The sequence below is a fragment of the Sturnus vulgaris genome, chromosome 20 (assembly GCF_052056855.1).
Source record: "Sturnus vulgaris isolate bStuVul1 chromosome 20, bStuVul1.hap1, whole genome shotgun sequence".
Classification (NCBI taxonomy): Eukaryota; Metazoa; Chordata; class Aves; order Passeriformes; family Sturnidae; genus Sturnus; species Sturnus vulgaris.
In genome coordinates this window covers 4,404,275-4,432,122 of record NC_142262.1, presented here as the reverse complement: position 1 = coordinate 4,432,122, position 27,848 = coordinate 4,404,275, and the positions used below count along the sequence as shown (strand labels likewise).

The window sequence follows — 27,848 nt, the reverse complement described above, 5'->3', positions numbered from 1 at the left end:
GAGGAGCTGACCAAATAGTGCAAACACTGCTCTCCATCAGAGCTGGTGACGCTCTACACCAACAGATTCCTGCTTTTCACTAGTGTTCAGGGCTCTTCACTTGTTGGATAAATCTTTGTTTTGGGTCTTTCATCCCGATTTTATTCATATGAATGGCAGTGTTTAATGTCCTTAAATCCAGCTGCTATGATATTATGAGAGTAAATCATTAAAATTTTTTCATCAAGATCAGCAAGCAGAAAAAGATGGCGTGAAGTGGTTTCTGGTGGGGCTCTCTGTCAGTTTTCTATTTCAAAGGAAGCTAATAAATAACACAATTATTTGTTGGGAGGCCCTTGGAAACAAAAGATAAGACCACCATGAGCCCAGGGCCTGGACATGGGAGGAGGGGAAGGAGACAGAACCTTTGCTGTTCAAGCCTGCCTTCAAAGCTGGAGTGGCAGAATGCACTGCCCAAGGTCACTCAGCAAGTCCGTGGCAAATGCAGGAATAAAATCCAGAATTCCAGATTCATACACTGCTCTGCACACCCCAACAAGCAGCAACAGAACTCCTGTCCCTCGATCTAATTAATATACTCAGCAATTCAGTAATTTAAGTGCAAGGAAAAACAAATGTCAAGACAAGAAACAAATTCTACTGTGGCTCAGGCTATTTACTTGACTCAGGAGGAGGTGCTTTCCTGAATGAATCTACAATAGGGTCAGGAGGGGGTTTGTGTCTTCCCTTTGCCCTTTATCTGTCTGTCCACCTCTCTGATAAGCTGTTAAAGGCATGCTCAGTATAACAGAAAGATTGTGAGTGGAAAAGTAACAGGTGAAAATAAACTTCTCCCTTTATTTTAAAGTGAGTGAATTGAATATTCAATTCAATTCAATTGAATATTAAAAAAAAAAAAAGGCAGGAAAAAAAAAAAAACTTGGCCACAAGTAAGTTACATAACTTAAGCCAGTCTAAAATTATGTGCCAGCAATTTACATGAGTTTTATGTAACTGTTTATACTGCTGTTTATTTAAAAATTACTACTTATCTTGGCGACCGCAGCAACACATCGTGCATTTGCTAGCTCTGGAATACAGGGCACCTTCATTAAAACACATAGTCACCAATATATTAAACACACAAAAAAGCCCTGCTCTGACATAACATGAAGTGTCAGATGGAAAGCCGCAACAGCAAAGACATTCAGCGTTCACAACAAAGCAGCCCTTTGGGGTGTTCAGAACAGGACTGGAACATGCTCCATCCTTAATTCACCCAACAGCTTTCAGGTCCTTTACAGCACAGTTGGTGCAGTCTACAAGACCAGCTCCTGTTCCTGGGCTCTTATAAAGGACCCTCTTCATCCTCAGCCTTCTATACCCGAGCATGTTTATAATTCAGCATTTACGTGCTGAGGTGAGGCAGCCTTTTGTTCCTTCTTAAAGTCCCAAGGACTCCAACGTGACACAAATGGTTGGAAATTGCTGTTTGCTCTCTCTCTCTCACAAAGGAGGCAAAGATTAAGCTAAATCTTCACGATGGGTTGCTCATGCACAGATTACATAATTTTTAGGTGCAGATTCATCACCAGGGTGGATGAGTGGCTTTGTATTGGTAGCAGGAAGAGCTGCAAACATCCCACAAAGTAACACTGGCCTAATACATGGATTTTGCCCTTGTTTTGGGGCCTGTTGACTGAACAAGGTGCTCTACCATTCCTTACTTCATTTTCACTTCTATTAAATAGGAAAACTGCTATCCATGTTCTGCTAGGAGGTTTCTAGCCCAATGAATCCGTGTAGCAGAATATTATGTATTATTTTTAGATGACCATTACAGTAGGGAGCTGAAAACCGGTAATGCAGAGCAGGAGATATAAACCTAAGGGATAAATTATTTCTGTAGATTTGAATTTCTTTAAAGCTGTATCATGTCATCTTTTCTCACTTGAATCAATAAAATCATGGGAGGAAAGAAGTTTGTTAAAATTATAAGTAAGCAAGAAAATTCTGAAACTTGTTATGAGTTTCTTTATGACAGATATACTTTGAAATGAGGGGGAAAAGAAGGCACTATTCCAACACAGCTGTTGAAAAAATATTTATTTTTCAGTTATGGAAATTTTTATTGAAACTGGGGGACGGGTTTTTTTCCAAAAGTGAGGTTTTAAAATAAATATATTTGAAAATTAAGTTTTGAGTCACTTTGGATACACCATCTTGTTAGGTAAATACCCCTTAAAAGGAGGGTTCTCAACCATGACAACCATAACCTGATCCACAAGCTAATATCATATTCCAGTGTTTCAGTTCCATGGGGCTCAGCCACCACTGGCCAAGCTAAAAAAAGGGGAAATGCTGGCATTGGTGGCTGCATAAGGAGAGGCACAGCCTGGCAGGCAGTGAAGGAGGGGATGGTGGGGGATCAGGGGGCACCCAGGGGTGCACCCCCAGCACCTCATGGCAGGACAAGCACTCGGTGACTCTGCCAGGGAGTCGCTGTCCCTGGAGGGGCTGGGACATGCCAGGGTCACCCAGCACACAGGGGCTCACTGACCCCAGCTGGGGCAGCAGCTTGCCCTGCAGATCACAGCAAAGCCCTGGGACTGACCATCACAAAACCTCTCAGACTTCCCTGCTGCTCCTGAGATGGCTTTGAGGGCCACGTCAGCCTGTTCTCCCCTTGGAAACTCAGCCTCTCTCGCCGAACTCAGCAGTCTTGGATTATTTCTGAGAACAAGCTGCCGTGCTGCTGCTCGTCACAGCACCAGCACTGTGGTGTTCCTGCTGGCCACAGGCTTACAGACACGCAGGGTTGCAGCCCTGCTCAGATTAAGGCATTAACTCCTCTTCAGACATCTCTAAATATTGGGAGCACTCCTCTAAATGCCAAATGCAAGTGGAAGGGGACATCAAGGGCAGGGCTGCAGTGTTTATTTGGGTATGAACTACCCAGATTTAAATACACCTCTCAAAGTATCAATTTATGTCTGGGCACCCTCCAGTCCATAGAACAGTTAAAAATTGGGAAGATCAAAAGCCACTTAGGGCTACTTGTGTCACCTTTGGCTTTTGCTTTGTGCTGCCTGAAGTGTGACCCAAGCCCTGCCCCTGTCTTGGAGCAGGACACTCCTGGGGATTCCAGTGAAGGCAGGATTTGCTGGCAGAACCTGTCCTGGGTGACACTGTCTGGCTTGGCATGAATCCTTGAAAAGAAAAATGGTGTCTGAAGTGACTGCAAGCCTGTTGACAACACGTTCAGTCTGAACATGGCTTCTCCTTCTGGTTTCTCCTTCTGGAAAACAGAAAACATGTCTAAGTCTGCAGCATGTGCACAGTGTCTACAGTGATTTAATACAAGTGGAGTTAGAAACCTTGAAAATCATGGTTTACAATGGAAACTCTGACAGGCCATCAAGTTCAAGGTTACTTTTAAGTATTCCTATAATTAAACTGTCAACAAACCCCTACAATACAGTACTGCAACAGCCTCTACATTTTCCTGCTAATGTGCAGAGATAGCTTCCACTAAAGGTGACAGTAATTAGGTATTTAAAACCCGTGGAAAACTAGAAAAATACACAGTGAAAAAAATTCAATGAGAATATAAAAAAACCAATCTTCTTTTCATTGCAGCAAACACAAAAATGTTGCAGAGCATGCTGTGCATTCACAAACTGCAATCATAGAAAAGGAGCGATTAGGGGAGAAGGGAAAATGAGTTGTGCTATTGATACTTGGCTGTTTCAGAAAAATGTGTTGGCAGTTAAATGTTGTATATGCTGAACAAGAAATTCTCTGAAGCCGTTTTCTTTTAACGTGAAAATACCAGTGTGACACTGCCAGAGGATGAAAATTCCACATGTTGAAATTAGAATACCTACATCCTCTGATCTATTCGAAATTATCAGCTCCAATACTAAGGAATATACAAACAAAGTGTCTAAAAACTATTCTGTTAAGAGTTTTTAGGAAATAAAGGAAAGCTTTATATTGGATTCTTTGGTGTAAATCCAGGAAATTCATGAGTTTCTACTGTAGAATAATCCAAGAGATTAATTTCACTATGGTTTTAATAGATTTTCCTGGAAGTTTGACTCTGAAGGTACAAGTCACTAAATCCCTGAGGTATGACTCCAGGATTAACCAGGATGGCACCTCTCATTAATAATTTAAGAAAAAGGACTGGTTTCCTGCCTGCAGCCATCCATCCCTCACTTGCACATATTCTTTAAATCATCCAGTAGTATTTCATAGTCTGCTCAATACGATTTTATATGAACAATAATTTTTGCAGGTACTGAGGAGGAGTGTGGACAGCAGGACAGCTGATTCCATAAGCCCCGAGCTCAGCAGGAACAGCAGTGCCAGGAGCACTTTGGTGAAGGTGCCCAATAAATGAAGGAAAGATGGGAGGGCTCTGTCAGCCCAGCAGCACTCAGACCCCTCCAAAAGTGAATACAGCTTACCATGTCCTGGGGGAGCTCTGAAATTGCAGGGACCAGAGCAGCAGCAGTGGCCAGGAGAGCCAGAACCACTGAAACCAACCATGAGGCACCAGGGAGAGTCTGGTGCAAGGAGAATATTTCTGTACAGATTAGCCAAGGGCAGTCTGTGGGCCTGAGGAGCCAAAAGGGCTCTGCCCATGCCCACCTGTGCAGATCCAGTGCAAGGCTGGGCTCTTTGTTGGTAAGGATGTATAAACTGCCAAATGGCATTAACAGGTCCAATTCCTTCACCTTCTCTTTTCCACTGCTTCTCTGTCTTTAAAAGGAAATTGTTTAAATGAGGGCAATGGTGACTCAAAGTAATTTGTATTGCAGTCTATTTTTAAGCATTCTTTCCTGACAAGCTTTTGAACAATATTTTGGTTTTGTCTCCCATACACAGAGATATAATTTAATTACTGTGTACTTGCTATACATTACTGTAAGACTTTTAGTATCCACATGGACTGGGAAACTGCTAAGAGAAAAGTTAACCTGTGAGTGATTCAAATCCTTTGACTTCTTTGCTTGGACTGGTACCTGACTTGATTTTCTCCTGCTATTTGTTTCTAGTGGAATGGAGCTCTTCAGAAGACTTTTCTCCTTTGGCTGGTGAAATAATTCTGGATAATCTTCACTCTTTGAGGTGCTCCATCACAGGTCTCAGGACGGTGAGTTCCAGAGGACTCATTTAGACCTCGATGGCCCAATCCCCACAGTGATACAAAGACATGAGAGTTTGCATCACCACCCCTCGGAAATCTTTGTTGTAGCAGCATGTTCCAGTGATTGAGCACGGTTGGTAACCATTATCCAAAAGTCACAAAGGAATAGAACCACTTTTTGACTTGCCATTCCCAGGAGAAATTGGGAAAGACTGGAACAAAAGCTGCTGTTTTCTGGATCATGGGATAATCAGTGCAGATCAAAGGCTCTTGAGAAAGGTTCATCTAGACTGATGACCAATACCTCAAATAACAATTCTTTCTCTTCTCCTTCTTCCAGAAATCCACATGTGGATGGCAATCATTCTCATTTTTGTTGTCTTTGTATATCTATTTTACACCAAACAGAACTGTGTCTCAAATCTTGTCCTCAAATCTTGGTTGTATTTTTCAATCTATCATGGTGCATTTAAATTATTAAAACTATTTAAGTTTCTCACTGAAAAAAAAATATTTCTGAGGCACTGCTTTGCAGTTGTTACAGCCAAGATTTTGAATCCAGTGATAGTTTTGACTCCAGTTGTTTCCATTTGCAGGGTCAGAGATACTTTGTCCGTGTCTCAGCATACAACATGAGAGGATGGGGGCCTCCACGCAAATCTACTCCTGAATATGCTTCTCCTTCGAGTGAGTTGGGTTTGTCTGCCCTCACAGTTTTCTAAGTGATGTTGGAGTTCACAATGTAATTGTCATGTCATCTAGGAGGGAAAAAAAATCATAAACATCAACTCCTTCCAACCCCCTAAAAATAAGAAAACTAATAATTTATATGTATTTATGTCTCAGCTTTTATTCTTCTCCAGTCCTTTGACAGAAAATTGTTTTCTAGTCATTAACACTTAAACAAATTAGAAATATTTTAATCTCCATTTCTCTTAGGAGAGTTCTGATATGTGGAACTTCATTTTACAGTACATGAATGGATCAAAACCTGGTTCTGAGCTGCTAGAAGCAAAGCACTTACATGTATCTCATGTAGTTTTATGTTTTACCTTGTAGCATTACAGATGCCATTCACTGGACCATTCTCACAGTGTCCTGTACATAAAATACTCCAGTGTGGACACACATGGTGGTAGGATGTAGCCTGTAAATGTTCCAGAAATATCCAAAAGCCTTTCTTCCTCTTCCAGCCTCTGACAAGCCTTCTCAAACTCCATTAGGGCTATGATTTGTCATTTGTAATTTTTAATCTATTATAATCACATTGTATTGTTAGTTGCTTTCCCAGACTTAGTGTTTCCTGCCAAACTGGCTCAGTGTATTACAGCTCCCCTTATATTGATTAATGCAGTAAAGTGGGACTTTTCTTTTTATTGCATTAACACTAGTTTTTATTAGGCTAATGTAACAATTTAATAACCTTGCATGCTAATGTGAAAAAATATAACAAGCTGTACCTACTCTCAGTAGTCATAATAAGGAGGGTTGGATAAATAAGGCTTTTGCATTACCATTGTCCCATTTTGCTTCAATTTTGTTCTTGTGTTTTCTCCAGAACAATATCAGAACTAGGCTAAAGAAATATTCTGCTTGAGAATGAAAATGGGCTACAAGCATGGGGAAAATTTTCTGTGGATAACTGAATAACTTGGTGATATGCAATTACCTTGACTATAGGCAGGTGTAACTACACAGGACTTGGCCCCAGAAACCCAAAATTTACATCAGCTGGGGGATAGATTCTTTCACAGTAGCTGCCAGTTATTCAGCCAAATATCCCCAAGAAAGGAGCACTCCTGGCAAGACAGGTGGTATTTAAGACTGCAACTGTGTATGATGTGAATTTTGCTTTCAGCATATTGCATGGTCTTCCCTTTTAGCCCCCACTATGAACCTTCTGATATCTGACATCATGTGCCAGTTCCAAAGTTTTGGGCTGTGAAGGAAATCTCCCTGCAGATTTCAGTGGATCAGCACAAAAGCTGTGGAGAGAATTCTGTTCATTCCCCTTGCACAATATCTCAGGGTGTTAAGAGTACAAAAAATTGCTGGGTTTAGGGACACATGCTCAAGCTTTATAGTAAGACCAGCAGAGCCTAAATGCAAATCTTTTCACTAAGTAATACTCACATTAGAGAGGCAGGATGTTATTTACCATTGCAGTTACTGGGGGCAGAACTTCCCTATTCACATGACTGCCTTCACCACTGGTTTTGAAAAGCACTAGATTTGTGCTTGGCAAGGAAGCAGCAAGCTGACTTTACACCAGTGCTGCATAACAAAATATGGCCCTGAGCTAAAATTTAAATGGGAATACATTAATGCTGTCTGTAACAGCAGCCACAAGAATATGCAAGGGAAAGGAAAGCTTCAGGGCCTGACATTGATCCAGTCCAATCCCAGAGCATCCAAGGCTGGTGACAGTCTTGGAGATGTCTGTGTGTGGTGACAGTGAGCACTTGCCACTGTCCCCCTGTTATTCCCCACCCACACACAGCAGCAGCCTGGAAAGTGGTGGCCAATGTTGTGCAGCTTCTCTGTGAAATCCCAGTAGACAGAAATATTTCAAGGTTTATTCATTAGCAGGTGAGTGATGGAAAATGAGGGGAAGCCAGTCTGGTTTCTGTGTTGTTTCTAAGTAGTCAGCAATCTGGAGGTTCAAAAAGTTTGGAAATCACGAGGCTGTTTGAAACTCTACCAGTCTGATAACACCAAACACTCTGAGACTGGTGAGTTCCAGTTGGTCTCTCCTGGCTGCTCACAGGAGCTCTAAGGACATTTTCCCCACACAGAGCAGTAAATGCAGCTGGCCCTGATATCTGCAGTAGCACAGAGCACACAGGACAGCCCCTCTGCAGCTGTCACACTGCCCACAGGCTATCAGGATACCAAATGTCTTCTCTTTCCAGCCTTTCATGGGGCTTACTCTGGCTGCTACACTAAATGTAAATAAACAGGTATTTATATCCCTGGCATAGTGAGCCCATTGGAAGGAATGCTTGACTCCAAACTTGCACTAGAAACTGGATCTGTATATTTAGTGAGTGAGCAAACTGCTGGTGGCTATGAGCCTCTGTGCCAGCAAGATGGGAGCATGTCTCCTGTGCAGACAGATCTCTTAATACCTTGATCCACCATTCCTTTGGGCCAGGAAATGGGTTCAATGCACTTTTCTCATTACAATCAAAGTATGAAAATAGCCAAGTCTGGAATTAAAGAGCTCCTTTCTGATACACACAGTTTCTTCCTATTTGTGATGAGTTCAGTTTTTTTAACATGAAGACTGAGATTCTCTTTAGCAGCAAGTGAATGAAAACAAAGCCTGTGGGAGGCTGGAGGTGTGCAGGACAAACACAGCAGGTTTTTGCCTCAGGAGTGCAGTGCTGAGCAGCCCATGGGCTCCAGGGCAGCAACTGCAGGGTTTGTTCAGGCTCTGTCTGGGGGCAGATCTCCAGAAGTGATTTCACTCCCAGCGTGTTTCTCTGGCTGCAGGGCAGGCTCTGGGTGTAGGAAGATGTTCATTCTCTGCTTTGTAGGCGAGTTGTGGAGCGTCCTGGCGTGGGCAGGAGTGGCAGGAGGACATTGTGTGACCTTGGGGAGGGACAGCCCTGCCTGCAGCCCCAGAGCCCATTCATGGAGAGAAATAGCCACGGTCCATTCAGCCACCACAGGAGCTTCTCAGAGCTGCTTGTGAGCTCTTTGTTAATAATCATTATGACTAATTACCCAGCTGGCACAAGGCAAAGAAAACTCAGTAAAAACAGACTTAAAAAATGACTCTTGACTGCCGAGATGTAAAACTCCTCTAGAGCCGAGAAGTACCAGAGGCAAGAAAATATTTTTAGACCCTCTCCTGCACCTTTGTGTTTCATTTCTGTTTATTTCCTTTGTTCAATAGACTGGAAAGACTGCAGTGGAAGAGAGCCTCGGCACAGGGGACACACGGAGGCCCTGGAACGCCTCCTTCAGCAGGTTCGAGCAGCTCATCAGCACTATAACTGCAGAGGTAAGGATAAATATCTATGTGGTAGGGCACCAGCTGAAGCCTCTGTGGCGCCTGTAATTTTAGCAGTTTTCTAACTAGGTCATACCTTCTCATTCATCAGGAAAAGAAAGATATTAATATTGGCCCATCTGGAATCACTTTAGCACACCATCTCGCTCTTAACCCTTGAAATTAGTTGGATGAAAACATCTGAGGGCTGCAATGTGCACACACAGAGGCACAGGCTTCCTCCCTCTGTACCCTACACACCTATTGATTTGTTTTCCCCGACAAATTAGTTTCACACAGGATTCCACTAAAGTGTTTCAAGGATGGCTTTTTTATTTTTTCATATAAAGAAATACTTCAGACAGTTAACAACTGGTTTGGATCAAAAGGGAGGAACTGGCTGCCTCCAAATGGAAGACACTAAGTGGATGTCATGCCAATCCATAATGAAAAATACTTGCACAATGCAATGGGAAGATAAGATTGCTACATTTCAAAACAGAATGGATCAAAACTAGGAGAGAGTTCAAATCTCAGCCAATCTTCATTCATGAGAAACAGACTGTGCCTTTAATAGCTCAAGAGCCAAGGCAGCAGCTTGGCATTCTTTTTAGTGCCTATATAAAAACTCCTCTTCTATACAGGTTGTTGAAAAGTACTATTTATTTTCTTAAAATAAACTTCTAACTGGAATAATGCTTCATTGCAAAGGGATTTACTTTGAATGGAAAAGTTAAACTATCATGAAGTTTTCATTTTTCTTCACCTAGTATGACTGCTATGTTGATTTTATTTTGGTATCATTTTGATTTATATTGATATAATTAATTTAAAATCATAGAAATACTTCGAGCTAAAATCACCTGGCTGAAATTAGAAGATGCAGACTTTGTTCTTTACATGCAAATTTGTAACCATCACACTGATCCACGGTCTGACACAACCCATTGTAACCATAGCAACTTAAACTATTCATCTATGATGCTTGGAAAGGGAAAGGAGATATTGCAAGAAAATGTTGCTTCTCTAATTAAAATTCATGCAAATATTATCACTTGCAGGTGGTCTTGGTACTGAAAATACAGATGATATATTCTATCTCTTACATGGCTTTTTGTGTTATTAAAGAAGGCTTTTTTCGTGGTACAGATTTTCCTCTCTGGAGTTAGTGCCTATCTCAGCTCTTTCAGGCCACCTTTCCATCAACAGAGAGTAAGTGATGGAACATCTGAAAATATTATTAGTATAAATTGTTTTACTGACGTAGCAGCCCAGAACAGAAGCAGTTATAAACATCATGCAGAAAATTGCTCCTTTTGACATTCTGACACCAGTGCCTGGTTCTTATAAAATTCCACTTCTCCTGAAATTAACCCCAGTCTCAAAACGGAGCACAGGCAGCTCCGTTGTTGACTTCCTAGCACCTTTTCCTTGAATAATAAATAACAATACAGAAAATGTGTTTAGATCAGAACATTTTCTTCTATGCTTGAAAGGCTGTGGGACCTCACATGGGGCGTACCACACTGTGGAGTCAGCTTGAACAACACCCTTGCCTCCAACCAAATAAAAATCTCATAATTGCTTGTAATGCTAGCATTACACAGTAGTATATTTTGGATAAATCAGCATGGCATCATCATAGGAGAACCTTTGGAACTTGCCTTAAATAGATGATGATATCAGCCCCTTTTATTTCACTAATTCAGTAAGAAATCAAAACAAAGTTTGCAGGAAAAATAAGAATTATGATGTCACTTTGACTCAGAAATTTTATTCTGGGATTTATCAACCTCAGTGGAATCTGAGGAGTTTGATCAAGATACTGTATATGAAAACCCCAAATAACAGCTTTCATTTCATGTAATACAGAGGCTTGATCTCTAGTCTTAATTAATGTAATTATCATGATTGACTAACAGGGTGGAAGTCAGCCTGGCCCTGCTGTTTACACAGGGGCTGGACCTGCCCAGGCATTTTTCTGTCCTTTGCCATGACTCCCTTTACCACATTCTGGATAATGCCAATCCTGTGACCTCTGTTTGCCCCATCTGTGGTAGAGCTGTCACTAAAGAGCTGGACAGGGTTTGAGGAAGATCCTTGAATCTGATGAGCTGTGGAAGCAGAACCAGGCTCTGCACGAATTCGAGCTCAGGGGAGCAGAGCTGGGACCAGACCTGGTGTCCTGGTTGTTCCCAAGGGATTCCTGTGTGGGATGTGCTGCTCGGGCTGGCCCAGGGCACAGCAGGAGTGACAGAAAGGTGGAGAAAACTGAGAGGACTCAATGGAAATGCTCTGAGATTATCTGAACAACGCAGGAAAAAGCCTCAGAACCAGAGGAGCTGGAGGACGAGGCTGTGTGCTGCCACTCCTGCAGGATCTGGGAGGGGACATTGCCCACATTCCAGGCAGATCCTTTGGCCAAGTCTGTTCATTCAGGCTCTGCCTTTTGCCCTGGGCTTTGCATTGCAGGGGCTGGAGAAAACAAGCTTACAAAAATACCAGGAAGAACACACTGGAATGTACAGTGAGTTTAAGAGCTTTTGGAATTAGATCAGCTGTTGCTTTTGAACCTGCTCTGTGATATGATGAAATCTCCTAGGGAATTACTTAGGAAGCTTTGCTTTCATATGTTTAATCTTCTGGAAAACCCTGATGATTACAAATAACAGTCATCCATTTGTCTTCATAATATCATGCTACAGACTATCATAACTGAGTTACTACAATTGTATATCCTGGCAACACTTCAAATATATTTTTTAAGTATTTTTTTTCTTGTAGATCTTTCTTTCTAAACAATTCAAAGTGGATTAAGTAATTGTGTGACACTTCATTAAGAAAGGAACCCAACTCTTCAGTAGAATTCTTACCAGATATTTTCCTTCTGAAATTCAGTTGAAATGTATTTTACTAGACAAGTCAGAGGTGAAATAAGAATGTTCTCATTTTAATTTGATTCACTAGCAGAGCCCATAGTTTTAATTGCATTTAGCAAAGAGAGGGATCTCTGATACCACAAGGCATTTAAGATGTTTTGATTATAATTCTTTGTGAGAATATGCAAAACTAGAGTTGAGAACCCAGCTATAGACTGAGAAGCTCAGGTTGGGAATTTAAGAAGAGACCCCAGATGCACAAAAGCTTGAGGGGGAAATGTGGTTCTTGTTCTTCCAAGAGGTTGCTTTTAAGTATGGCTTGTATTTACACAAAAAACTGCAAAGAAATATTTGTACCCCTCTACCTTTGAAGAGAAAGGCTGCCAATGTCATAAATACACCTTTTTATTTAATTGCCTATTTGAGTCCAGGTTTGAATGCTTCTGATCTAAATCTAATCACTGGAAATTCTCCCATCTTGGATGCTATGTGCTCACTCCCAGGCTTCCATTAAAAGAGCTCACAGCTCAATTGCTGTATCATTTGTTAATATAAACTTACTGTGTTGCTCCTGGTGCTTTTCCATGAAGGTTGCTCTATGTTATTTATTAGTTAATTAAGTAACAGACAAAGTTCCATTTCCTGCAGATCCAAATTATCCTCTAATCTCAGCTCCATGTTTTCTGGCTTCTAGACACACAATATTGTAAAACAAAAGTAAATAGCAATATAGGAGAGTTTACAGTCTCCATCTAGTTTTACATTAATTCTTTTGCTGTTGGCTTCTGCAAAGCTGTGGACTAAACCCAAACCACTGAATAGACCAATAACATATATTTCACTTGTAATGTGCCCTCTTATTTTAATGCTGCAGTCTCTGGGTGTTTTATACAAAATTATGTTGCTTTGCCTTCAGTAATTTCCTCCTCCATTCCCTCTTTATAGACGGAAGGAATACAGAACAAAATAATCAGAATGAAATTTATATTCTTAAATTGATCTGAAGAAGGAAAGAGTAAGACAGGAGTTTTCATGTAGCATTTGGTTTACATTACTGCAATACACTGAAAAAGGTTCACAGTAAAATAACTGTTATCTGAGGAGATATGGATGGAAATACAAAAGAATATTTTTAGAAGGAGAAGAAAACAAAGGAGTAGTCATGGATTTGGATGAGCCTGTTTAAGCTGAGGAGTGCATTGGAGAATATGCCATGGAGAACAAGTTTGCACTGGAAAGACAATGGGTTTGATGATTTAATAAGTCTCATACATCTGAACTGTATGATTTCACCCCCAACAGAACCTTGTTCTCTTTGTACTCGCTGTTCCACAGAGCAGTAATTATTGCTAACAATGTGTCTGCTTGCTGGGCCTTTCAATGTGCCAATCGTGGTGCAAATTTATTCATCATTTAAAGTATGCCGAGCACTTCCACAGATGGGGTTGTGAAAACAGCAAATTTAGATGTTCTTCAAATATTCAAAATTAGATCTCACCAGGGAGACACAGACAGGCACCTCCTATTCTGCACCAGAGGTAAGTGGGGAATGCTCTGAGAACACCTCAGCAGCTTTCAGCAAGTGGCTCTCCATGAGTCATGGTTTTTTCCCACTGGAGAAGGGTGTCCCTCAAAATGTTTCACACTTCAGTCTGGATGAGGATCCATGCTTCATCCAAATAAACAGATCCTGGAAAAGTGAGATGTGCTTTCACAGCGCCATTTTTTGTTTTGTCTTTCTTTTCATATCACAGCAAGTATCTGAATAATTTACTCTATTTTTCGAAGTATCTCTGCTGTTTCTCTTACAACAGCATTAAACAGCACAGACATTGCAAAAAAAAAAAAGACCAACAACAATAAAAATAAATAAATAAATAAATAAATAAATAAGTCAGTGTTAAATGCCCATTGTTTTCAAATTATAAAGTCCCTCCTGTCCCTGACTGCCATCTCTTGGTGTCCCCTCCAAACCTGCTCACAGGTGTTCACAGCTGTTACACAGAACTCATGGCTTTCAATGCCCATGGGAAGATATTTCCTTGGCTCACAAGGCCATGCATGAGAGAAGGGAAGACATTAAGTCAAATTCATCAAAGTGAAAAAGAATGCAATGTATAACAACTTAACAGTATTTTCTTAGAACACTGGGACAATTTTATAAAATTCTTCTATTGGAGAGCTGGCCCAGAGATGCTGGCAGGCACACAGCAGCTTTGACATGAAGTGAACAGAAGAGTTTAACACCTCTTCCTTGGACTCCAGATCACCAGGGAGCAAAGGTAACTGGAAGCTCTGAGGCAACATGAGTGGAATTTGTTGTGATGGAGAAAAAAATCCAAGCAACAGAAGATGAATTTAATGTGACATACAGAAAGATGAGGGATAATCTTGTCTCCTTAAAGCTTTTCCTTAGGTTACACTGTTGATGCTGGGATGTCAGTGTCAGCCAGGGCACCAATCATTCACTTCTTAGAAACTTAAGCTACATGTGGTAAGAAATTTAGAAATTACAACACCCTAAAATGTTGTAATGTTCAAATCCCTTCTCGGGTTTCTGAGACCACTTGCAAAATTCCCATCCTTTCTGGGCATTATGAGTGTGTAGGGCTGGTTGAAGCTTGCCTCAGAGCAAAACAGCTTTATCTTTCTGAGTTTGCAGCAAGTAAGGAAATTGCCTGCTGCTGTGTATCACTAAGTTAATGAAAACACCATCAAAGGGTTGCATTTGAGCATCTTTCTGAATGTTGTCTTTTGAGAGGAATGTAATGGGCACCGACTGAAATTTAGTACTGTGGTTCAAGAAACAAAGGGTTTTTATGAGACACTAACTGAAATTTAAGAGCTGTGTTGGGTTTGCTTCTTTTTCCTATTTCAGAAAGTTCTAAATTACAAAATGCTGGTCGCAAGCAATCGGTTTCCAGAAGCCTGAAGCACCTTTTCCATTCATCAAACAAGTTTGTGAAGACTCTGAAACGGTTCGTGATTCCATCTATGTTCAAGACATTCTGAATTTTGGCACTTGTTGTTCTGTATTAGAGAAAAGCACCTTAGAAATATGTGTGAATATGCCACTACTGATGAGACAGCAATTAGTCAGAATGAGCTGATAAAATCACAGACGTGTAAGACTGCTGCAGCCCACAGGAAAAAGTGCTCCAGCTCCTACTGAAATCAATAGAATTTTTTCCTTGTTACTTTTGGAAGTGGATTCAAATTGTTACAGAGTGAAATACTCCGTGCAAACGCGAAGTGCAGCTACTGAGCTGTTTGAAAGCACTGCCTCTGATGCTGCTCATTAATGGAACTATGGCATTTATTCATTCATAATATAAAGCACAGAGCTCAGACAACATTTGCAGCAAGCTGCACACGTAGGAATCTCTGACATCCCCAGCTGGGTTTGCAGCCCACTGTGACCCAACTCTCAGCCCTGATAATTTGTTTTAGCAAATGGAAGCTGCTTATTCTGGATTATTTCTTCTTCCATTGCCCAGAGTGTTCAATTTGCTTTTTCTTTGTATTTTGGTAAGTGTTTGATTCTTTCAGAAGAGCTCTCCAGAGTCTTTAAATTCCCTGCAGTAACTAATTAACATATGTATTAATTGTGAGGGTAAATATTGAAAGGGATTACGTCTATAAACAGGTTTGAAGATATGTTGGCCAAATTACTCTCAATTATACCAATGTAAATCCATAATCACCCACCTGATTTCAAATGAGTTATTTCAGATTTGCTCTGAAGTACAGGAGGGCAGAACTAAGCACATTAATTATAAGTTTTAGTAAAATTTCTGATTTCTAAAGGGCATAAGGCCTCCACTGTGTACTGTGTACTCTGGCAAAATTCTCACTGAAAGTGATGTCAGTGGCTTGCACAGATCCATAATCTCTTCAGATGTGAGACTCATGTAGTCTCACATCATCTAAAGTGATGAACTTCCCAAATATTTTTTCAGAATTCACTGACTGAAGTTGCATGACTTTATATTACACAGAAGTTTAGACCAGATGATTCACTTTGTCTCCTCAGAACTTAACATCTATGATTCTTTGATTAAATTTGGCTTGGATGTGAATAGACATGAAAGGTGTTTGATAGTGTTTCCTTCTCTCTCTAGGGGACTCTACTTATCTGTTATACTTTTTTACAAAGACAATTTGTTAGTAACCAATGAAGATCAAATCCCAATTGTGGAAATCGATGACTCTCACAGTAGTTCAGTTATGCAGGATTTCCTGTGGTTCACAAAGGTAATGGGAGTCTAATTTCATCTATTGCTTCTGCAAATTTGTTGCTAGCAATGCATAGGCCTTAGCTCATCAGTCTCAGTGTATGAAATTGTGTCATTAAAAAGCTGAATGATAAAATGTTTTATCACTCATGTTAAAGGCAATTTTCACAAACCAGTCATGTGGATTAAATCCTGGCTGGGCCACTGACAGTGATACAATTGACTCTTAAGGTATGATCCTAGATGAGTGATTGCTCTGTGGGAACTTACAGATTTATGGACATTCAGAGCAAGAGCCTAAAGAAATAACCAGGGGTTTTAAATTTGGTATTGTGGTTGTGCCATCACTCAAGTTGGCTCACACTACTTTTTTTATACCACAAAAACAGTAAATCAGTTTTGGCAATAGTCCAAAATCAATTGAAACGGGTTCATGATGTTTACAGAACACCTTCTGTGTGAGTTTATCTGTGTCACATTTATCCACTCAGCTGACTGCCATCTGCAGAAACACAAAATGTGCAATATCTACCGATTTTTCCAAAAGTCCAGAATGCATTTTAATATCGCTTCTGCTTTTGCAAATGCTGAGAACAAGAACTGGTTGAAGTGGATGTGTTTTTGCAGTTGTCTTGCATGTGGGATGACATCAGGTGGCTGAGGCAGAACATGGCTGTGTCCGTGTCCTCATCCACAGCACTGCAGGCCAGGCAGAAGATGCTTTCAGCAGCAGCACAGCTACAGGTGGGTCCATGGTGTATTTGGGGCTCTTAGCTCAGTGACTTTCTGATCGTCAAGGGACAGAGCTGCCAGCTGTCCCCAGGACTGTTCTTTGGAGCAGCATTCTCATCTCCAGGGAAATCAGGCACTGAGCCTCTCCTGCCAGGAAGAAAGGAGTTACATTAAAAGTTAAGAGAAGGAATAAAAAAGGAAACAAATAAGAGAAAGAACCAAAAAAACAGAAGAAGAAACAAACAGACATGAACGGATAAATAATGACCGCAGAGAAGCCTGTGAGCTTGCAGATTGGGAATTCAAAGTTATAATCCTAATATTTGCTGCTCAAAAGCCTCTTATAGGCCTATTCATTATTAGCCATTAATCTATTAATGAAGCATTTAAGCTCTGTTCTATTCAAATGTCTGCTACAGATGCAACCTGAGTGGTACTGAACAGGTCACTTAAATCCTTCTGTGTCTCAGTGATGCAAACAGAAATTACACTTTCTCCAGCAGAGCATTTCTACCCTTATTGTAAAGCTTTGAAGCTGGGTTTCCTGACAACATGAAATCTCTAGATGGCAGGCAGACACTTTCATTAAAATAGTTACTTTTGTGGGAAAATACATTTTCAAAAACCTATGTGCATGGTTGTTACAGAAAAAGTATATCCAGGCCTCACTTTCTTCTTTTGTTGAAGTCAGCACAGCTTCCCAGAAAATCCGTGGTGCACTCCTGGCATTCCTGCAGATCCCCATTGCTGGGCACTGTGCTGGCCACACCTCACCCCAGGGGCTGTGTCAGCACAATGACCTGGTCTGCAGCAGCTGGGAGAGCCACACACTGTGGGGCCATTGTTAACAACACGCATGTGGGGTTTGTTTTACACCTTTTGCTGAGCATGCTGTGCAGGAGAGCAGCCTTCCTGGGCAACCACCTGTCTGGACTGATTTCCCAAAAGTGCCCCGAAATATATCAATGCCAGCCTGCTGCACTTTTATTGGAGGACCACCTGTGTTAAGCAGCAGCTGCTTGTCAGTCCTTGGAGCTGTCAGTAGGGAAAGGTTTAACTATATCTGCTGGATATTCTGCCAGTGGGGTTGGCTCAGCTCAGGTAGCACACACTTGGTTAGCTCAGGTCCATCCCCCCATGCAGATCCCCTTGAACAGAGAACTGCACTGGGACATTCCCAACATTCCCAGTGCATCGTGCCTTTCTTTGTTCCCAGAGATGCAAAGTGCAGAGCTTGAAACACAGAGACACAGCAAATGTGCCCATGTGGTGTATATGGTGCCCTGCTGAAGTTTTGCCAAGTGCATTGCCCTAAATGTCTGTTCTGTTTGTTTGGCCCCTGAGGGACACAGAGATTGTCACCAGCTGCCACCCTCTAATGGTGTGTGGCCCAATGGGATCCACGAGTGGAAGGATCTCAATAAAGTTTATATGGTTGAATACTTTTTATTGAGGCAGTTAATAGACTGACTCTGCAGGAATTTAGGACAGAATGGAAAAGATCAGTGATGACACAGCTGCTCAGGGACTAGATCAGTAAATTCAGAGACAACAGGAACTGCAACTTTGCCTGTTGTTACCACCAGACAACTAAAGCAAACAAAGCACAAGTGATGGGGTAACAAGCTAAGCAGACACAAAACGTTTTTAGGGTATGAATTAGTCTCATATTGATATTAGTAGGTCCCCCATTCCCTGTGCTGGAATATCATTCACAACACAGTGACAGTAAAGAACTGTTTGTTTTCATCTGGGCACATTGACATGCTGCAGTGATTAATGACAATTAAATGGCTAAGTACTACTGCCAGGATCTGCCCAGCTGGAGACACAGGGATTAGCAAAAAATGTGCACTCAAGACACCCAGAGTCAGTCAGAGAAGGAGACAAACCCCAAAAGGCAGAGCTGTTTAAAAAGGCAGAGAGGGGCTATATTGACACCAACAGTCTGCCCTGGAAAGAGATCCACAAAGGTAAAATCGACAACTTATGCCATCCAAACCCAGGCATTGTGCTGACTTCTGAGAGTTTATAAACAATTTCATAATATTGAAGTTGATAAGTAAATATTGCCTGCTAAGTGCAGATAATTAATTTCAGTGTAATTTCTCAGTTTACAATGTCATTAAGTTAATGTACAGCACTTCCCTAAAGATACAATGTGCTTCATTGTGGATTCAAGTCTTCATTTTACACTACCCTTCTCCCTATCCAGCTTACTGTAGATCTCTTGAAAAATCACAAAGTAATGAGCATATTTTAAATGTTAGGCATTTTTCTTCTAGACATCTGGGAATCTCTTCAGTGGCTGGTCACTGGATTGAGTGTGTTTGCACCTATAAGCAGATGCCTTACTGTGTGAAGAAAGGGATTTTAACCAAAATATGTATTTTATGTGGAGTCTTTTAAAATTACTTTTCTTTAATCCTCACATATTTTCCTGGAGAGCTTTGCCTTGGTAGTTTTGCTGGTTTCTGCCTGTTTTGTCTAGCACATTCTTGGTATCTGAAGTAAAAGGGTTCGTGTTCTCTTGAAATCCTGTGCTTCACAAACACACTCCACAGTTTAGCTCCAGAATTATTTACATTCAGCACAAACATGAGGGTCTCTTGCTTTTGTTGCTGAAAATAATCTGAATAATTTAAAAACTGAGAACAGAGAATGGAGATTATAGTTAATGAACATAGCAAAAAAAATATTTAAAGTGTCTGTTATGAATGATTTGGGGAAAGAGGAAGAATTTTATATGATCTCTGACATTTGGTTCTGGGAAGGTTCAGATAAGCACCCAGCTCTTACGTAAGTTCAAATCAAAGGAATCACCAGCAGACCAACGAGTACTTTCAAAAATTTCATCCTTCATCTTTACATGACTGGGAAAAAATAGGAAATTTGGCCTAAATAAGTGGATTTCTTTGCAGTAAATAGGTGAATTAATCTGCCTTTTATGAAGGCATTGGGACATAATAGAACTCTGAGATTCTCCATTAAACATTGGAGTAAACACTACTGGACCAAATTCATCAGAGGATCCACAACTCAATCCACAAGCACAACCTAAGGAAAAGCATTTCCTTTTGTCACTAAATGATACAACTGTAAGGCAAGGGTTGGAGAAACAGAGTGTCTCATTCTTAGTGAAATCAATAGGACTGATGTCAATGAGCACAAAGTTGTGTTTCAAACAATGCTCTCCTGATATGTGACACATAACTTTCATTTTATATTTGTTTTCTAGAATTTGCTGGGAACTCACAACTTAGGCAGAGTTTTTTATGAGCCAATCAAGGATCGACATGGCAATATGCTGATAGTTACTGTAAGAGAAGTGGAGAGTCTGTACTCATTTTTTAATGGCAAATGGATGCAGGTATCCAAACTACAAAGCCAGAGGAAATCCCTTTCAACTCCAGAGGAGCCAACAGCATTAGACATCTTGCTTATAACAATCCAGGTAGTGCTTTGCTTCTCTTACTGTGTGTTATTTGCCTTTGTAAAGCCTGTGCCAGAGCCCTGATTTTTGGAAGCGTTTTGTAGAATTTCAGGCCTTAGTCCAGTGCCCAATAAAATTAATGGCAAGGCTCCCATTGAGAGCAAAGACTTATATTACTTCCAGTGGGTCTGGGATCAGATCCTTAATATGCAAAATATCCATGACATTCTAAAGAAATTACTTCAAAGTCCTAGCAGAGAATAGTAGTTTCTATCGATTTCGGGAAACCAGGCTATGGAATTTTGTACCAAGGGATATAAAAAAGCTTTAAAATTCTCTGGGATGTTCTTAAGCACCTATACAGACACTTAGAATTTCTACACTCCGTAAGATTTTTCCATCCCACCTTGAAAACTAAATCTAGGTTTTAAACTTTACTGTTCTACTTAATAAACTTGTTCTGTGGGGTTCAAGGTTCCTTAGAGCCTGGTATAGCCACTAAAGAATCCTTCACTGACCATAACCCTCCTTTAATTCCTGCATCACATGTTCATAGACTTGCAATTAGAAAAATGCCAAGGTGAGGGCTGATCTCAGAAGCTGCTTGGCACACTCAGCTCAGTTACCATCCCTGAGAGCCATGGGGATTCAGCCTTTCAGGAGTTACCTCGGAACTCACATTAAACAGAGACAGTTCACTTTTAATACAGGTTTTCTGTAGGTAACAACAGCCAATCTCCCTAAAACTGTTGCACAATTACCCAAAATACAAGACAAATCATTGTCTTAGTCCCTTCATTGGCACTGTCCATGGGATGATGGTTGCTGTGGTTAATTTTTGAAATAGAGGCACTTTCTTGGGCACAGACTCTGCTTTTCATACCGGGAAGTGACAGGCAATCAAAATATATGTTACCAGGTTCTAGGAACGTTAAAAAGTTTCCAAAAGACAATAAAACTTACCTGATCTATGCTAGGTTTAATGTATTACAATGTGTTAAAGGTGCAGAAAATTGTCAATCTGGGCAAAAGTTTTATATTAGGAAAAGCCAAATACAGGCCTGATCAGATTTCCACAGAGATCCTGGTGGAAAAAATGTTCCCCTAATGGTTTACACATTCCTATCTAATGCCCACCCTTTCTTCTATTACTTGTTTAATCATCAAGTGGGTATTTTGTTCATGAAGTGCTTGTGAAAATGAGGGTCTAATTGCACTGGTCAGAGCCAAGCATAGCACTGGCAGATAATCTGATGGTTCCAAGAGTAAAGGCATAGGGCCAGGTGTCTTAATCCTCACCCACTGCAGAAGCACACATTTCTCAGGATGGATGGCAGCAGACATCATTTTTCAGGTAGTTTTGGAGAACTGCTATACATAGCTCTAAAAATGTCTCCTGGCCTCAGCAAAGTCATCATCAATACTAATTTCTTCTAGAGCTCTATTTGCTGATAAAGATATTTGTTCAGAAAACGCTGCCACTAATTCAATTTCACAAACTACCAACGCCCGTGCTGACAGAGATCTTCCTGTTGACAGCAGGTGATACAGAGCAGGTTTTGGAGAGATGTGGGCTGGGATGTCCTTGGGGACAGTCCTGGCTCCTGCAGCCCCTTTCTCCCAGCTCTTCCCCAGTGCTGCTCTGCTCCCTCCGTGTAGCCACGAACCAAACCCCAACCAGGGAACAGCTGGGCTGAAAAACAACTGCTCCTTTTCCCAGGTTGTTTTTCAGAAGAGTCAGTTCCCTGACCCCGCTCAGCACTGAAATGATCAGACAGGAGGCAGAGCTGTGGGTTGTTTAAGCCAGGTTAAACACCACAATTGCAGAAGACTGAAACCTCAGGTTGTCAGAGCCAATTCCTGCATGACATGGAGACCTTAGAGATCCTGTGTATGGCTCTAAGTGAGAAGCTGTCCAAGCGCACTCAAACTACCAGAGATTATTCATATGCTTAAGCATGTGCTTAAATGCTTTTTGAATTGGGAACAACGGCTGTAAAAACATTTGTTGCTTTTTGCTCCTAAACTCTTCTGCTTATGTGGAAAAAAATATGAGATTTTTATGTAGGACTGTTTCCCTTAAAACAGGACATACTTTCCTATCACAAACGAAGTCAGCAGCGCCTCCCTCCCGGCTTGTATCTGGGTTACCTTAAACTCTGCAGCTCTGTGGATCAGATCAAAGTGCTCGTGTTGCAGAAGCTGCCCAATGTCCTGTGTCACGTCAAAATCCGAGACAACAGCAACGTCTCCAAGTAAGTGAATACACAGATACACAGAGAGAGAGATAATGGTTGTTTTAAGTTTGAAATAATTGATCAACTGTTAATGCCAAGGCAATTCTGCCATTGCAAAATTGTAGGTGACAGCAGAGTTTGGCTCTGGTGCGTGGCAGAAGGGTTTGTCTCCAGTGTGTGCCATCCCAGAGAGCCCTGCTTGGTGCACCTGAGTTTTCCCAGCAGTCTGGAAACCTACCCAGAACACACTGATAGAGACCCATTGGTTTCTAAGGATGGTATTCCATGGTTATTCCAGTTCTGCACAAGGGTAGTGACCTGTTCTGAAGATTGTAGCCTGCAGCCCTGACTCAGCCTTCAGTGGGTTCAGTGCCACCTCTCCGTGGATTTTCACTGACCATGGGGTGTTGGTGTGAGGAATTTTTCTGTTGATTCTCTTATGTGATATCTGGTTTTTTTCACCCTAAACCACAGCAAACACACAGCAATTGAAAACTGCTGTGCTATGGGAAAGCCATTTTCCCCTTGCTTCATTTATCCATTGGCAAGGGCCCTGTTTGTACTGCCTGGTCCCTGCCTAGTGGGCAACACATTTTATTGACCTTTTTCTGGAGCTTTTTAATCCCATATCATTTCAGCAACCAGCTGAGAATTTTGCATGAGGAAAAAAGAACTGGATATTTACATAGACAACAAGGATATCCAGAATGTAGTAGTGAATACTAACAACAATGTTGGAAGGAATATAAAGGCTAAGGCTTAAGAGTTTATAACAATCCCAACTCTTGAAGTTTAAGATCAGATCTTTATTTAGCAGCAGATTATACCACAACTATTACTTGTCTTGTAGCGGGGTTTCCTGTACATTCTTTTTTTTAATGCTTGATGCTGGCTGCTATTCAAGACTGAATACTGGGCAGGGTGAATTAGAGATTGGATCCAGAAGTATGATTCCCATGTTTATCAGGTCTCAAATAGAGACATGTGGAGGAAAGCAGGAAGTTCTTTGGTTGTAGTGAGTAGAAGATAGTCCTTCAAAGAGATCAAACTTCCTGCTAATTGCAGCAATTTCCAGTGCATGTTTTTTAAAATATTGTGGCAGATAGGGAATGAAGAATGTGAAAGAGAAAAAAATAAGAAGTCTTACTGAAATATTTCAAAGGCAGTTGGACTTCAGAGGAATGTTTAGCCTGATGTACATGTGCTAGAAAAATAAAACTTTTCAAAGTCCAATCAAGATTGCACAAGTTTAGAATGTTTTGGTATATGAGGATTAAACGATCAACAGATCCCAAATGCACATACACCGAATTCCTGCTTGTGCATTGAACTGTTGTTATATTTCTAATTTTAACTTGACTCAACATACAGAGATGAGTGGGAATGGATCCAAACACTTTCTGGCTCAGAATCCATGGAAAGTATGGATCATACTTCAGACTGCCCTACTCAATTGTTCTTGTATGAGCTCCAGACGGCAGTGAAAGCTCTCCTCAAACAGATCAATCTACCTCTGCATCAGGTATTTGCCTTTGTGGGATTTATCACCTTTTTAAAACCCCATTCTTAAGAATGCAACAAAAAGCTACAAACTGTGCCGCTGAAAAGCAGCGATTCAATGTCAGGGTTGCAAGAAAAAGCAAAGCAAAGAAGTTTTGTATTCCATTATTCTAAGGGGGAACATCTTCAGTAAAATAGTTCTTGTCCTGGACATGCAAACATTCAAGGATTAAGAGACAAATTTCTACTACCTGCCATTTTTTTCATCTTTTAGCTTATTTGTGCAACTTCAGGCAGGTGCAAATAAGCATTTTTGCATTAAAATAATAGTTTTGAGCACCTTTGCCAAGCTGACAAAGAAAAAGAGGCATTTTTGCAGGCAAGCACAGCAAGTGACTGTTTTCTGGGAGTGTTTCTGTTTCGAGTGAGGCTATAGGAAAGGCCTGGTAAAGATAGAGCATTTTGCTGCTCTTTTGCACACAGATGAATGTATCCCTTCTAAAACACAAAGTCCCAGACCTCCAGATTGCTGTGGGTGAGGAGAGGTGTCTGGCTGCTGGCTTTACATTTAGGTACAAGAAATGCATATGTGAATAAATAAAGTCAGGGAGAATAATCTATGATGTGAAAGATCCATGAAAAAATAAGCTAAGAAGTTTGTTTCTTGTTTACATGAATTCCATTTTATTTTGGTCTGCAAGGGTAAAGAGGTCTTAAAGTAGAAGTAAATCATCTTTATATTCACTTCAAGGTCTGTTTGTGCAGCTAGAAAGATGTGGTCTTAAAATAAATTAATCTGGTTCTACATTTCTTGATTTTGAAAGGTTTAGGCTTTGCTTTTAAAAAGGAATCCATCAGTGCTTCACCTTCTAGCCTGGGAAGAGCCAAGTAAGGCTCAAGTAAATCCAAAATTAAGACAGATGGTGTGCTGCCTTGTGGTCAGTCACTCTAATTCAATAGGGCTCTGTACAGGTCTCCATGTTATTGCACTTGCTTGGAGGTTATACCTTTTGTGCAACTGTTTTTTTTTCTTTTAGAGCTAGGGAATAAAATATTGGAATCACGGTGCAATACGTTCCTGAGGCTGCAGCTCAGCCAAGCATCTGAGCTCATCTATTGTGCCTGAGAGATAGACATCAACATGACCTTGCAGTTAAACACAGATGCAAACGGTCTGATGGCTCATCACCAAATTTTTATGTTAATGAATCGCATTTTAAATTCCACGGATTTACTTATGTATTTTTATTATTTTTGTGGTAACCAGGAGCAGGGACAGTGGCACTGGGGCACAGTGAGGGCAGAAGGCAGTTCTGCAGCAGCTGCTCTGAGCAGCCTCAGGCCACTTCTGCCTGGGCCGTTTTCTCTTGCTGCAGCACTTGTTAAACCTTTTCAGTGCTGTGTTGAGGGAGAGCTGCATATTTCTCTTAACCAACCCTAAATTGAATCTTAAAGGTTTTTAATTGAATCCATTTTCATGTTTTCACATAATTATGCAATCATAATCTTGAAAAGCACATGGCATGTGATCATTTTCTGCCTAATAAGAAACATAAATGTTGTTTTCAGGGGGGTTGTGCCTGTGTGTGTTGTTTTAATGTGGAACATTGCAGCTTTAAATCTTTATTTTATGTAGTGACATGAACCCACATTTAGCCACCACCACCACCCCCCCCGCCCCAAATATTTACGTTTTATAAAAATTCCGAGCTTGATGTTGTGCAAATTTTCTTTAATGTTTTATATCATTTGGGGTGTTGTTTATATAAGTGCCATGTTGTAATTCTCTCCTATTCCTTCCCCCGCGCGTGTCCCTGTACAGGCTAAGCACTTCCGTCTGTACACACAGGAGGTGTTGGAACTGGGTCACAATGTCTCCTTTCTTCTCCTGCTCCCCGCCTCAGACGACGTCTGCACTGCCCCAGGACAGAATAATCCTTACACCCCACACTCAGGATTTCTTAACCTCCCTCTTCAGATGTTTGAACTCGGTATAGTAGCTTGCTTCACCTAGAAATATTAACCCAGTCTCCTTATAATAAAATCACAAAGTTGTATCTGTTTTCCCCCTTGTCCCAGTGGAGAGTCAATAAATCACATGATGGCTTTGGCAACAACACTCCCTATAACGGTGTACAAGTTACAGAGGGAGCAGGGCGCTTAAAGCATTCACTGTAGCCATCGTTATTGAAATGCAAAGCAGAGAGCAAGGCCCACAGTTATCCACTATGTGTCTACAAGCCTCTTTGCAAGATGATGTTCCTTAAAACACAGAACCAAGAGAAATTACACATGACACAGCAAGGCTGGAGTGTGACAGGAGATGCAAAAAACATCTCTCTGCATTGTCACAAGGATAATTGCTGGTTCTGTGATGGGGATTTATGCAGACCCTGATTGCAGATGGTCCTACTCAAGGTCTGACTCCTTCACAGCTTCGTGAAAGGTCTGGATAGATTTTCCCATGTGAGGGGCATCTTTTTCCTTTTGATACTTGGAAAAATGCAGGAGACTGTCCTATTGCTGTGGTGCAGCAAAAGCCTATTGTGAAAAATGCCAAAGCACTGAACTTGAATCTCTTTCTTTGGAGAGCACATCTTGTGCTGTAGCAGATTCAGCTCACTTCTTCCACTGCATTGCTGACTGGGCAAGAATTCCCCAAAACAGAGTTTTCCAGCTGTTTCACAGAAGGCATAAGATGCTTTAGCTTCAAGGTCCTCTATTTCTCATTTCTTCTTCTTTGGTCCACAGAGAAAAGAAAAGGTTCCATATAAAAGCAGCTCATAAAGACTTAATAGTTCTTTTTTAGAAAGAATATTAAAATGTGGGGGCTGCTGAGCCTTACACATCAGTCTGCTCTGTTTCCTTCTGGCCTGTAAAACTGGGGATCTTTCTTTCCTCTGCCTTGTAGAAGAGAGAAAGATATGAGCCAAAACTGATCGAGTCAGCACACCAGGAGCCACTGCAGGAAAAGCCTTAGTGGTGACTGTGTCCCTTGTGATGTCCCTCACAGGTGTTGATGTGACACCATTACCTTCCTATCTTCTGTGTATCAGTGCCAAGTGCTGCTCAAATCACGTATGTAGGAGATTAGATATTAATGGAGTGTCTTGCCTTGCCTGTGTTTCTGCAGTCACAACTCATCCATGACCTACCAAATCACCCAGCAACACAAATTTCATTTGGATCAGTCAGGAACACAGCACTGGATTTATGCCACATCAGCCACAGCACACTGTGGTGCCCGTGACAGCTCTGGGGGTTTCTGCTGCCCGTGGGAGGACAGATGCCAGCTGAGCTGCCATACAATTATGAGTGGAACAGCCACACAATACATGGTGCAGTCTGCCAAGGAAAAGTTACCCCTTCAAAGGAAAGCTAATGTAATTGAATGAGAAAAGTTAGCTCAGTGCTTTGGGTCACATGGCCATGGCTGAAGTGCCCTAAAGCCAGACTTTTATCTTCTGATGTGCCACCCTGAAGCCTTTGGCTTCTGAGTATGGAGCACATAATTTCTTCTGGTGAGAGGGGCCTGCTGCCCTGCTATGCAAATTAATGCACAGAGCATGTTAATCTCTGATGCAAATAATCTCCTCACTAGAGGTTGTGCAGACTATTTGATTCTCGTTAGGTGGGACAAAGGCCAGGGGCAGGAGTGCCTCTCATTTCAGGGACACAGCCTGCATGGGTCTGACAAATCA

The 27,848-nt window shown here is 41.2% G+C and overlaps 1 protein-coding gene across 4 annotated transcripts in view; it reads left to right on the top strand.

The window, feature by feature from the left end:
* ANKFN1 (ankyrin repeat and fibronectin type III domain containing 1) overlaps nt 1-27,848 on the top strand; it is a 107,799-nt gene that overhangs the window by 64,595 nt on the left and 15,356 nt on the right. For 3 of the 4 annotated variants that reach the window (XM_014878150.2, XM_088176408.1, XM_088176409.1), the window contains 10 exons: nt 5,043-5,140; nt 5,731-5,821; nt 9,036-9,143; nt 14,889-14,988; nt 16,132-16,264; nt 16,873-16,989; nt 20,216-20,431; nt 22,499-22,665; nt 24,019-24,169; nt 25,970-26,138. In XM_014878150.2, the coding sequence (XP_014733636.1) occupies nt 5,043-5,140; nt 5,731-5,821; nt 9,036-9,143; nt 14,889-14,988; nt 16,132-16,264; nt 16,873-16,989; nt 20,216-20,431; nt 22,499-22,665; nt 24,019-24,169; nt 25,970-26,138 (1,350 nt within the window). Of the gene's footprint in view, nt 1-5,042; nt 5,141-5,730; nt 5,822-9,035; nt 9,144-14,888; nt 14,989-16,131; nt 16,265-16,872; nt 16,990-20,215; nt 20,432-22,498; nt 22,666-24,018; nt 24,170-25,969; nt 26,162-27,848 lie in introns of those variants that run through there. The other variant, XM_088176410.1, reaches the window with a different exon arrangement.